At 39.3% G+C, this 12,993-nt stretch overlaps 1 protein-coding gene across 1 annotated transcript; it reads left to right on the top strand.

Annotated features, from left to right (window-relative positions):
- The first annotated feature begins 393 nt into the window (after positions 1–393).
- On the top strand, positions 394–12,758 carry LOC103202501 (vascular non-inflammatory molecule 3). The gene is made up of 7 exons (XM_007947397.1): positions 394–606; positions 1,085–1,215; positions 6,244–6,436; positions 8,554–8,845; positions 9,810–10,183; positions 11,000–11,173; positions 12,630–12,758. The coding sequence occupies exons 1-7, from the start codon at positions 394–396 to the stop codon at positions 12,756–12,758; spliced, it is 1,506 nt and encodes a 501-aa protein (XP_007945588.1).
- Positions 12,759–12,993: the final 235 nt, after the last annotated feature.

The raw sequence follows: 12,993 nt of genomic DNA, 5'->3' as shown, positions 1-12,993 counted from the left end.
CTGTAACAGGCCAATATTGCCCTTATTATTGGAAATACTGGTTTATGAGGAAAATATGTTTTATTAAAAGAAGAGTTAATTTAATTCTCAGTGTGTTTTGCATGGGGGTGGAGTCATCTGGTTGTCTTATTAATTCCACCTTGAAAGTTGACTTGACTTCTGAACAATGTCAACAACAGCATTGTACACTTAAGTCAACTCAATTACGTAGGTCTGGCTGTCAGATTTCTTGCACAACATTCTTTCTGAATGCTGTATTGTGTAACACGTTTGTGAGAAAACATAAATAGCTCATAGTTGGCAGTGCTTTAATATAAAAGTTTTTCCAGTGCTACAGAATATAAGAGTCTGAATTTGTTTTTTCAAAGCTAAGTTTTAGCTAGGAGCTCTGCTATGATCAAATCACGTTTTCAAAAATATGTGGCACTTTTTGCCCTCCTTGTCCTTGGTGTTGATGCTCTGGACACATTTATTGCTGCAGTGTATGAGCATGCTGTTATATTACCAAACAGAACAGAAACACCTGTATCAAAAGAAGATGCTTTGCTCCTAATGAACAGGAACATAGACGTTTTGGAGAAAGCCGTAAAACTGGCAGCTAAGCAGGTAATACCTTTTTTATACTGGCTGGGATATTGTAAAAAAAGACCTCTGGTGACGCAGGGGAAGCTCTGATGGCATAGTGCCTAAGGCATTTGACTGCTAACCAGAAGGCTGGTGATTCAAACCCACCAGCCACTCCTTGGAAAGAAGGTTAGACAATCTATTTTCGTGGAGATACCACCTCTGAAACCCAAGGAGGGGTCACTATGAGTTGGATCTGACTCAATGGCATTTAGTTTGGTTTGCTGACACAGTGGCTGCTAACCAGAAGGTCGGTGGTTCAAACCCACCAGCTGCTCTTGAGAGGAAGATGAGGCAATCTACTTCCATAAAGATTTACAGCCTTTGAAACCATTGGGGTTGCTATGAGTCAGAACTGACTTGATGGCAACGGGCTTTTTGGTTTGGGATACTGTAAGACGAACTTTGAGTATATTTGGAATTTATGAGAAACTCTTTTGCTCCCATTCATTTCGAACAGGGTGCACATATCATTGTGACTCCAGAAGATGGGATTTATGGCTGGGTTTTCACAAGAGAGACCATTTACCCCTACTTGGAGGATATCCCAGACCCCAAAGTGAACTGGATTCCATGTAGAGACCCCCATAGGTAATGTCTTTATACCTTGAGGTCTGAACAAAAAAGTTATGATATTATAAAATGCCTATAACAAATGCACAGACCCTGTAAGCAACCTGGCTAAGAAGTAATTAATTTAGTTTGTATTATTGGACATAAAGCATGCCTCCTATTTGATAAATGTCTTGAGATGGTGGTGCCTGGTTGGTTATTTTTTGTAGTTTTCTTTAAAGAGCTGTATCCATTTAAACAATTTTTATAATAAATTTATTTAATTGAGCTTCAATAGAGTGAGAAAGTTGTACAGGATGTTTCCCCAAATAGCAGCATGATTTTTCATCTATGAACACCTGCCTCCTTTGTATAAATGGTGAAAGATGAAAAGATGAATGAGGCTATGTTTCCAAAGGGCTCAGTATCTGCTATCATTTACAATGTAATCAGTATAGTGGGTAGACATTATATAGGACTTGAAAAAGGAAGAGTTATTTCTGAGACCACTTTCTACCACCTCCTAGCTGAGTGATATAGGATATGTAACCTAAATGTTTGATGTGTCTGTTTATCTGTAAAATAAGGATAATAAAATGTCTCCTTCTACTTCTATTATGGAATAATTAAGAGTGTCAAATTTCACATATATGGAACTGTCCATTGTGGAGCTCTCTCCAATGTTGGCTGCCACTATTACCTTTTTTTGATAGGATGAACTAAGTCTGACTTTCTTTGTTTTCTTGTGTGTTAAGAGATTTTAATAATTATCAATAGTGGTAATTTAGGCATACCTTTTTAAAAGAAAATCTGTATAGTGAAGAAAAAGATTTATGAAATTGCTTAAGTGTATGTGGTGGTTATGTTTGTGTGTCAAATTGGCTGGGCCTGGTTGAGTGGCTGGGCAGCTGGTGCTAGTTATTCCCCATGATGAGACTTGCAATCAGCTCCATGGTGGGATCTACCACAAGCAGCTGAGTAGCTGCCTTTGGGATGTGGTCTGCTTCCCGTATATAAGAAGCAGCTTTGGGAATGGTCTCTAGCTTATGGCATGCTTGGACCTGCATATAGCTGTGTCCTTGTTCAGCAGCCAGCCATGCTTTGCTGACCTTGGGACTTACAATGGACTTAATGGCCTGCCATGTGGTCTGGCAACATCAAGACTGTGCCATTTTATTTGTCAACCTTGGGCTTCTCAGCCTCAAGAGCCATCAGCTGTCTGAATGAAGAAACACCTCTAGCTTCAGTGGGCTGGGAGCAAGAGGCAGAGCTGAAGCCCAAGGCTGAGGGGATTTCACCCAGCCCCTAGAGCCTGGCACTTTGAATTTGGACTTAAAGCCTCCAAATTCTGAGAGAACAAATTCCTGTTTGTTAAGGCCATCCCATTTGTGGTATAATCTTGTCAGAGTGGCACTAGATAACCAGAACAGTGTAGTTGTTTACTTTTAAAAATAGTTCATATTTAATTTTTTAATGGAAAAATGAAGGCATTAAGAGTAATTTAATTTGATAATCTTAAATCTACATGCACCTATTCTGAACTACATCTATTGCATTAAATGGGAAGATTTCTTTAATAATTTTGACCATTTAAAATTGACTGGCAAGTCCAGTGTTACAACACAAGAGCTCTGCTGTGTGAGTCCAGCCTCACCCTGAGTTTCTACCTTTGGAAAAATATCCTCTGAATGTTGCAAGGTCTGTCTTTACAGGAACTGTGTAACTCTGACTCAACGTCTAATTGCTTATGAGGCTTTTCCCAGAACAGGAGGACTCACTATTTGCAGTATCCAAGAGGCTGATATTGAATATACATTCTATTTGCCTTGGCTAAAGAACGGACTCTCCTAGGGGAAGGATGTCCAAAAGCCTGATATGTAGACAATCTTACATAAATTAGTTGTTAGAAAGGTAGGTGACTGATTAAACTTTAACATTATTGAGTTTTGCAGACATTGATTTCAGCAAAGTTTCATCTCTGTTACAAAAAGGAGATTTTTACTAATTCAGTACTTAATATATTAGCAATATTGGTAAAGAAATTAACCATTTCTTCTCCGGAAATGTTGTCAGGTGCCACTGAGTTGGCTCCGACTCCTAGTGACCCCATGTGCAACAGAACAAAACATGGCCCAGCCCTGTGTCATCTCTACAGTTCTTGCTATGCTGTAGTCCATTGTTGCAGCTAATGTGTCAATCCATTTCATTGAGGGTCTTCCCCTTTGACATTGACCCTCTGCTTTACCATGCATGGAGTCATTCTCTAGGGAATGGTCCCTTCTTACAATAGGACCAAAGTAGGTGAGATAAAGTCTGGTCGTTCTCGCTTCCAAGGAGCATTCTGACTACACTTCTTCCAGGACAGATTTGTTAGTTCTTCTGGCAGTCCATGGTACTTTCAGTATTCTTTGCCAAAACCACATCAATTCTTCTTTGGTGTTCCTTATTCATTGTCCAGCTCTCACATGCATATGAGGCAATTGAAAATACCGTGGCTTGGGTCAGGTGCACCTTAGCCTTTAAAGTGACATCTTTGCTCTTAAAATCTTTAGGACTAATAGAAGGACACAGGGTTGTCCTTGTATATCTAAGTACTACCATTTAGAATACTGACATGTGCCACACTTTTTTGGATTTTCCTCATGAGGAGCTGATAGGAAAAATTAAAGTATTTGAATTCTTTTGGTCAAGTAAATAAAACAAAGTACATGATAGCATTTTTTAAAGTACTAATAAATATAAATATTGACAATATTGTCCTATTTTTCCTGAAGGCAAAAATAAATATCCTAAAACAATAGGTCATAAATCTGTCCTTTGTACTAAAATGTTAGTTCAATGTCAGTTGCAGAGAGCTGAGAGATTACAGAGAGCTCGAATGGCCTCGAAAATCAATAAAGTCATCAGTATCCTGGGTTATCTTCTTGTAATTACAAAATCCGTGAGAGACACTGTTTATTTACTTACTTATTTGGTTCTAGGAACGGTACTTGGTGTGCTATGTACATTATCTCATTCAATTCATGTAGTAAAACAAAAAAAAAAAATTAAGTCCTCAAGTATTAGTCAAAAGGTTGGCAATTTGAACCCACCCAGACATGCCTTGAAGAAAGCCCTGGCAATCTTTTTCCAAAAAGTCACAGCCTTGAAAGCTCTGAATCAGCCCTGCTCTGTACACACTGGTTCCCTATGAGCCAGAATCGACTAGATGGCAATTAACAACAACAGATTGCACACAAAATCGTGTGATTAAGGCGTGGTAACACCAAACACCTGGAGACACATATTAAGCATGAAATTTCCAGTGACTAGTGAACCTGTTTTTTTTACAGAGTGTTTTGCTTACTATCTTAAGTTGGGGTCTCTAGAGGAAACTGAAGCATATGTATATATATATATATATAGAGAGAGAGAGACAGAGACAGAGACAGAGACAGACAGAGACAGAGAGAGAGAGCGAGAGAGATTTATTTCAAGGAAATGTCTCATGCAGTTGTGGCAAGTACCAAGTCCATGATTAAGGCATTAGGCTGGAGGCTCCTCCTGACTCACATGGTAGCAGGGTCTGAAAAACTCAAAATCAGCAGGCTCAGACAGCAGGCCTCTGGCTCACAGGACTGTGGGGCTGGGGAATCCCAAAATCTTCAAGGCAAGTGATAGGCTGATGGCTCACATCCCCAGAACCAGAGGTCAAATGATGAATCTACTGTAGCATTTAGAGAGGAACAGAGAGCTTTCACAGAACATCCATACATAAGCAGTCCCCAGATTACAAACAAGTTTTGTTCCTAAATCTGTCTTTAAGTTGAATTTGTATATTAGTCAGGACAGTTAGATATTGTTCATATCTAATGTCAGTTAGTCAAATGTTTGTCTTAGTACATAGCATAAAGTGTACTTTTCTATAAAGGTACATAAAGAACACTAAAGAAATACATCCATATATACTACAACATCTTTAGCAATAATACAGTAATTGTACTAATAATGTTTTGATGTGTATTGCAAAGTAGTTCCCATCTGTTGTTATTTAATGTACCTCAAAATTTTAATGCAATTGGCATTATGAGAAGTGGTTTGTAACTATGGATGTACATAAGTCAGACATCCATAACCCGGGGACTACCTGTATATTGGATGTAGGCCACACCCCCAAAGAAACTTCCCTTATATCATAAAATGGAGGGTAATTACATAATACTGAGAGTTATGGCCTAGCTAGGTTGACACATAACACTAACCATCACACTTGCTAGAAATGTTTATGTTTTCTGTTGAAATTGGCCTTGTTATAACTTCTCTTGGTCTTTGTTCTTCTTTCTGTAGTACAGTCACATAATAACTGATCCATCTCTTTCAAATTAGAGCCTTTCAAATGTCTGAAGCCAGCTATAATCCTAGCCATTTCATCACTTCACTCCTCTTATTTCTAAGATAAAATCAGCATTGTGAATGGTTTAGACATTACTTTGAAAAGCAGTTTGGCAGTCTGTATTTTATTTCTGGGCTTCTCATGAATGGCCCCCAGGGCAGAAAGGAAGCTCTTATGTTATATGTGACAAATGAGGAAACTGAGCCTGCCCAGCGAAGAGCGGTTTCTGACATCTCCTCTACACAATGCTGCACTCATTTTCTGAAGAAGACGAAGTACATCGGAGCAGCTATTTATTGCCATTGCTGTCTTGGTGTCTGATTATGCCTCTTAGCAGCACATGTGTGAGGTTATGGCTTGCGCCCACACATCAGTAGAGCCTGTGGAAATTTCAAAGCCCTTTGTCTTCCTGGGAGCCCTTATAAGAGAAAGCGTTGCTTTTCTGTCACTTCTTTCTCCTCTTTTTCCTCCTGTGCTTCCTTCTTACTAGCTGCACTGCAACCTGGAGTTTGGCATGTTAAAATAGGTCCGAATTAAAAAAGATGAAGACGACATTGAAAATGAGTTTTTAAATGTTTTCTGTTAATTCTTAACCTAGAGCTATAGGATTATAGATATCAAGGAAATAAAGTACCCCTTTGGTAATCAGAAATCACTGAAACACAGTAAGTTTAAATCAATATCTATTGCGTTAGGTTTGGTCACAGTCCAGTGCAAGAAAGGCTCAGCTGCCTGGCCAAGCACAACTCTATCTACATTGTGGCAAATACTGGGGACAAGAAGCCATGCAATGCCAGTGACCCTCAGTGCCCTGCTGATGGCCATTACCAGTACAACACTAATGTGGTGTTCGATTCTGATGGTAAACTAGTGGCACGCTACCATAAGGTGAGAATTACTGGGCCTAACTAAACCCGATTTACTTCGTTTGTTTGTTTATGATACGTTTGTTTGTTGAATGTTGAGGAGAGAACTGTTATGGGTAGGTCTCTTGCTTATTACATTCTAGTTGGAAAAGGTGGTTAATTTATTGCAGTCCCATGTAAGGGTTCTGACTTTGAATTAGTCATAAAACAGAACATGGCAGAATATTAGAGTAGATGTGATAATAGCCTCAAAAGATTTCAATGTTCCATGAAAAAGGAGAAATGCTCTGTTTAATTCACATGACTTAATTGAGTTAGTTTATTTTTCCCCCGATTACTTAATATTTTATACTAAGCTAAGCTACTATCTGATTGAATTGGGACTCTTGATTGCAATGACACAAATCCCCAACTGAAACTGGCTTACATAAAAGTGGGATTTCCTTGCTTATGCAAGTGAAACATATATATCATACAAGGTCTAGTAGTTTTAGGTACAGCCTGTCCCAGAGGCTTGAAAGATGACATCCATTCCTGTAGCCCTCTGGACCCTTTGCTATAGCTTTTTCCCAGGCTAACTCTCCTGTTAGAATCCACGTGGCTGCAGCAATGCAAAGCTCACATCTTTGCAGCAACACAATCCATAGGAAGAGCATACTTCTCCCTCACTGGAAGCCATGCAGAAGCCTCATCACTTCTTGATTGCAATTAAGTTCCGTGCCTTCCCTGAGCCAATCACTAAGGAATGAAGGATGAGTTACTGTGTGCGTGAGGAAGGGAAAAGCAAGGGATCCTCAATGAGGGGAAATAGCTGTTGCCAGAATACTCACATGCACACATCAGGTCAAATAAAAACCCAAACAAAACATATGCTGTACTCCTAAGCCCAGGGTAAGTAGCATTTTGGAGCAATGATAAGGCTGAAAACATTATGAATGGCTTACTGATTAACAAGAAGAAACCCTGGTGATGCAGTGGTTAAGCACTTGGCTACTAACTAGTAGGTCATTGGTTTGAACCCACCAGCTATACCACGGGACAAAGATGTGGCATTCCACTTCCCTAAAGATTGTTGTTGTTTGTTGTTGTTATGTGCTGTCAAGTTGGACCTGACTCATAGCGACCCCTCCTTGGGTTTCCGAGACAGTATCACTACGGAAGTAGATTGCCCCAACTTCCTTTCGAGGAGCGGCTGGTGGGTTTGAACTGCCAGCCTTCTGGTCAGCAGTCAAGTGCCTTTAGGCACTATGCTACCAGAGCTCCCTCCCTAAAGATTACATCCCTGGAAATCGTATGGGGCAGCTCTACTCTGTCCCATAGAGTTGCTATGAGTTGGAATGGACTTATGGCCCTGGGTTTCGTTATTATTATTATTATTTTTCTGATTAACAAGATTAGCCATGACATTCTTTAAATTTACTTTAAAATGACATTACTTCATTTATATAAATTTATTGGTATCATTCTAAGGAGTCAGCATGCTCCTTAGAAGTGAAGATGGCAAGATTTTTCTCAAATACTTGCGACATATTACTAGAAGGGTCTAGCCCCTGGAGAAGGACATCATGGCTGGTAGAACAGAGGGTCAGTGAAAAAGAGGAAGAAACTCAACAATATGGACTCACACAGTGGCTGCAGCAATGTGCTCGAATGCTTGGGAGGATGTCACAGGACCAGGCAGTGTTTTGTTCTGTGGACACAGGGTTGCTATGAGTCAGAATCAGCTAGATGGCACCTGATAACCACAAAAAGTATCATAGGGAGATAGGGCAAAGTTATTCATTAACATTTGCTATAACATCTGTTGTACTTAGAAGGCAGTACAATTGATATTTAAAGAATACAGTGGAAAACAATCTGAAATTACTAAGATACAAAATTTCAAATTTCAACTTGTGATTTTAAGACTGAAATATTCACGTTTTAAGTATCATTTACAGATATGATTTTATTAATTGATTTTGGAAAAACAAAGTTTTTCAGTTAACATCACAGTAAGAAAACTCATATAGAAAGTGGAGGATTGGGTTAGATTTATGCAAATTTATGTGTGATAATTTTAGGGATATTGATTGCATCAATTATTCAGTTTTTTTTTTTTTTTTACTAATTTTTCCTTTCTCTCCTTTTTCTCAACAGTACAATCTTTTTGCACCTGAAATTCAATTCGATTTCCCCAAGGATTCAGAATTTGTGACTTTTGAGACTCCTTTTGGGAAGTTTGGCATTTTCACTTGTTTTGATATTTTTTCCCATGACCCAGCTGTGGCTGTGGTGGATGACTTTAAGGTGGACAGCGTAGTGTACCCCACGGCCTGGTACAACACACTGCCCCTCCTCTCGGCTGCCCCCTTCCACTCAGCCTGGGCCAGAGCCATGAGAGTCAATCTCCTCGCTGCAAACACTCACAACACCAGCATGCACATGACAGGTACCTCACGCCTGTCAGGACCCAAGTGGCAGTGACCATTTGAGGATATTTTAATTGATTTTTAAGCCATACTAATAAAAGGATTCTTTTATTAACTCTAATATCACAAAATGAATAATAACACAAATTTCTGTACCAACATTGTATAAGGGATGTTATCTCTGTGAATAAAGAAAAAGGCAAATGTTTCAATTTCACATGAGGGGAAATTGGATTAGAGAGAAGTCAAATTACAGAAAAAAATCAAAGCCAGATCTAAGGAATTTCTCAGCCAATGTTGGTTTTATTAATAATAGAGGAATATTTTTTGCTCCTGTGGAGATGATAGCACTTTAGACGTAATTAAAGTTTTAGTCTATCTTTTATAGTGTTCATGTTCAAGGTCCTGAAGACTAAGGTCTCCCCTCTTAACTGCTTTGTTATTCATTTATAGAGATGAGGAAACAAACACAAATAAATTAAATAGGTCAGGGGGAGCTGTGTGGCAAGCTTTCAGTTTTTTGCTAAATTGAACAAGTAAAGGCTATCTTTAGTTGCAAAAGTTGTGTGACGTCAAGTAAATTCCATTTCATGGTGACCCTGTAGGACAGAGTTTAATTGCTCCATAGGGTTTCCAAGACGGTAATCTTTGCAGAAGCAAACTGCTATATCTTTCTCCCATGGAGGGACTGGTAGATTAGAACATTTTGGTTAGCAGCCGAGTGCTTAACCACTCTGCTACCAGGGTGCCTTTAAGTTGTAAATAAGCCATCCAATTTCATGATAAGTTCAGCATGAATATTTCATGAAAGACGCAAAGAATCAAATGGAAATTTAGACCACTGTAACAGCTATCGTCTTACTATCTTGAAAGTGGTTATGCTTCAAAAACTGTCTATTTAGTTACTCATGAGGATAATTGTACTAGTTCGAGGCCATGAAAAATATTGAAACCAATGGTTGTGTTTCTTTGTATTGACTGCAGGGAGTGGCATCTACGCACCAGAAGCAGTCAAGGTGTACTACTATGACATGGAAACGGAGAGTGGACAGCTGATGTTATCAGAATTGAAGTCCAGGCCTTGCCGTGAACCTGACTACCCAGAAGCTGTTGACTGGAGCGCTTATGCCAGAAATATCAAGCCATCTCCACATGAGCAGTCAGATTTTCCAGGAATGATTTATTTTGATGAGTTCACCTTCACTGAGCTTAAGGAAAACACAGGAAATTACACAGTTTGCCAGAAAGATCTGTGTTGCCACTTAACTTATAAGATGTCTGGTAAGAGAACAGATGAAGTGTATGCCGTAGGTGCTTTCGATGGACTGCACACAGTAGAAGGCCAATATTACCTACAGGTAGACATGTTTAAATATCTCCATCTTAGAACAATTTTGGACTCTCTTAGTGGTACAAATGGTTAAGCCCTGGACTGAAAAAGCAAAAACAAAAACAAAAACCTGTTGCCATTTAGTCAACTCTGAGTCATAATGCCTCAATAGGACAGAAATAGAATTGCCCCAGAGGGTTTCCAGGGCTGTAAACTTTAAGGATGCAGATTGCCTCATCTTTCTCCCGTGGAGCCGGCCTTTTGGTTAACATTCAGGTGCTTAACCACTGTTCCTCCATGGCTCCTTAAGCCCTGGGCTACCTACTATAAAGCTGGCCATTCAAACACATTCAGAGGGGCCTCAGAAGTACAGCTTGGCAATCTATTTCTGAAAGGTCACAGCCTTCAAAATCCTTTGGATCAGTTCTGCTCTGCACACATATGGGCACCGAGAGTAGGAATTGACTAGAGAGCAACTAACTGAGCAATATTATTAATCGTTTTTTGTTTTGTTTTTCGTTCATCATTTCATTTCTTTCAAAATTGTGCTGGATTTAGTTAATTGTAGAATTGGAAATAGCAGTAATTATTTACATGTATTCTAACTTTTAAAAGTCTGCCATATTCCATCCAGTTTCATTAACAAATGTAGACCAACTAATCCAGACCAACTAAATTAACTTCAGGATTCACTAACAGGTCATGAAACAGCAGTTTGAGAAACCCTGCTTAAGAGATAACAAATACTCCTCTGTTCTTTGAAATAGTGTGATTTAACTGAGGAAAGTTCCATCTTTTCATTGCTGCAACATTTCTGACCGCTTCTGTTTCTTTTGCCACTTAGATATGCACATTGCTGAAGTGTCAAACCACTGACTTGAAAACTTGTGGGGAGCCTGTGGGGTCAGCGTTTACCAAGTTTGAAGACTTCTCCCTCAGCGGCACATTTGGGACAAGTTATATTTTCCCACAGATTGTTCTAAGTGGGAGCCAACTTGCCTCTGAGAGACATTATGAGGTAAGAGGTCTTCAGGGTGATAAATTGCTTTGAGCAGATGGGGTAGAGAGAGGCAAATGAAAATCTTTGAAATAGACAAGATTGCAATATTGTGGTTCACATTCTATGCAACACTTTAAAGATGTGGAATCTATGATTTGCAACACAAGTTGTGGTTCCAGATTGTCTTTAGGCTGTGATAGAGAATTTAGGGCTTATTTTTCTACAGAAATATTGAGAGATCCTGTTGCAACTAATGTTCTCTTCATTTGCATGATGTAGAAGACCCGTATGAAATACACTGAATAATGTTTTGATGACTTCTTTTCTGGTTATGTTATTCTGAGAACTTGTTATACTGGTAGTAATCATACTTTGTATAATGTTTCATTAAGGAGTCTTGTGGCGTAGTGGTTAAGTGCTCTTCTGCTAACCCAAAAAGGAGGCAGTTGGAACCTACTAGCTGCTCTGAGGGAGAAAGATGTGGCAGTCCGCTTCTGTAAAGATTACAGCATTAGAAACTCTGTAGGGCAGTTGTAGTCTGTCCTATAGGGTTGTTATGAGGTGGAATCAACTCTAGAGCACAAATTTCTTCATAGTGTTTCATTAGTTTAAAAAACACTTTTTAAAATATGTTATCATATTTGATTTGATCATCTTATGAAATACAATTATTTGCTGCATTTTCACTGTATTCATTTTTGAAGGTTTCCTTAACAAATTACTACTAACAGTGTGGTTTAAAACAGTGTTTAAACCTTTTACCGTTCTGGAGGCCAGAAGTCTGAAATCAAGGTGTTGGCCAGGGCATGTTCTCTCTGAAGACTTCAGGGACCCCCTGTCCCATGCCATTCTCTTAGCTTTTGGTGTTGGTGGCAATCCTTGGCATTCCTTGGCTTGTGGACACAACACTCCAATTCCTTTCTAGGTTACCATGTGGCATTTTCCCTGTGTGTCTCTCTATGTCTTCTTTTCTTATAAGGATACTGGTCATATTCAATTAGAGTCCACCCTAATGATCTCATCTTAACTTTATTGTGTTGCAAAGATCCTATTTTCAAAGGTACTGGGGCTAGGACTTCAACATACATTTTTAGGGACACAATTCAGCCCATAACAGCCCCTTAGCTAATAGATCTGGAACATATAAGTGTGTTTTCTGGCACTAAATCCTGGGTTTTCACTAGTCTATTTAGGAGCTCTGGTGGCAGAGTATTTAAGGCATTTGACTGCTAAACAGAAGGCTGGTGGTTCAAACACACCAGTTGCTCCTAGGAAGGAAGGTTGGGCAATCTACTTCTGTAGTGACTGTCTAGGAAACCCAAGGAGGGGTCACTATGAGTCGGATCTGAGTCGATGGCAGTGAGTTTGGTTCGGTTTGGTTTTATGCTGCTTTTTGAGTGTTGTTGCCAGAGAAGTCCTCTAGGCTGGAACCCAAACACTACATTGGAATTAACCCTTTGCTTTCTTTGATCAGGTTTCAAGAGATGGTCGTTTGAAGAGCCGAAGTGGAGCCCGTTTACCTGTCCTAGTCTTGGCTCTGTATGGAAGAGTGTTTGAGAAGGACCCTCCACGCTTAGGGCAGGGGCCTAAGAAGTTACAATGATCTCTTTTACTGGTGCACTATTAGGATTAACCTGAAAAAGACAAGAAGAAATAAAAGAGAGCATCTATTGGCATCTATTCAGAATAGATGTCATAAACTTGTGGAAACAACAAACAAAATAATGTTTAAAAACCAATGGACATGACTATAGATTTTACACATTTGGCGTTGCACAAACTCTTTTATGAGAGCTGCATTACTCTTCAATGTATGTTTGTTTAAGTGTGTGTATGTA

Source organism: Orycteropus afer, unplaced genomic scaffold (assembly GCF_000298275.1).
Source record: "Orycteropus afer afer isolate SDZICR_OR568_19922 unplaced genomic scaffold, OryAfe1.0 scaffold00182, whole genome shotgun sequence".
Classification (NCBI taxonomy): Eukaryota; Metazoa; Chordata; class Mammalia; order Tubulidentata; family Orycteropodidae; genus Orycteropus; species Orycteropus afer.
Note: the sequence above shows the minus strand (reverse complement) of the source record. Positions and strands in the feature narration are given on the sequence as shown.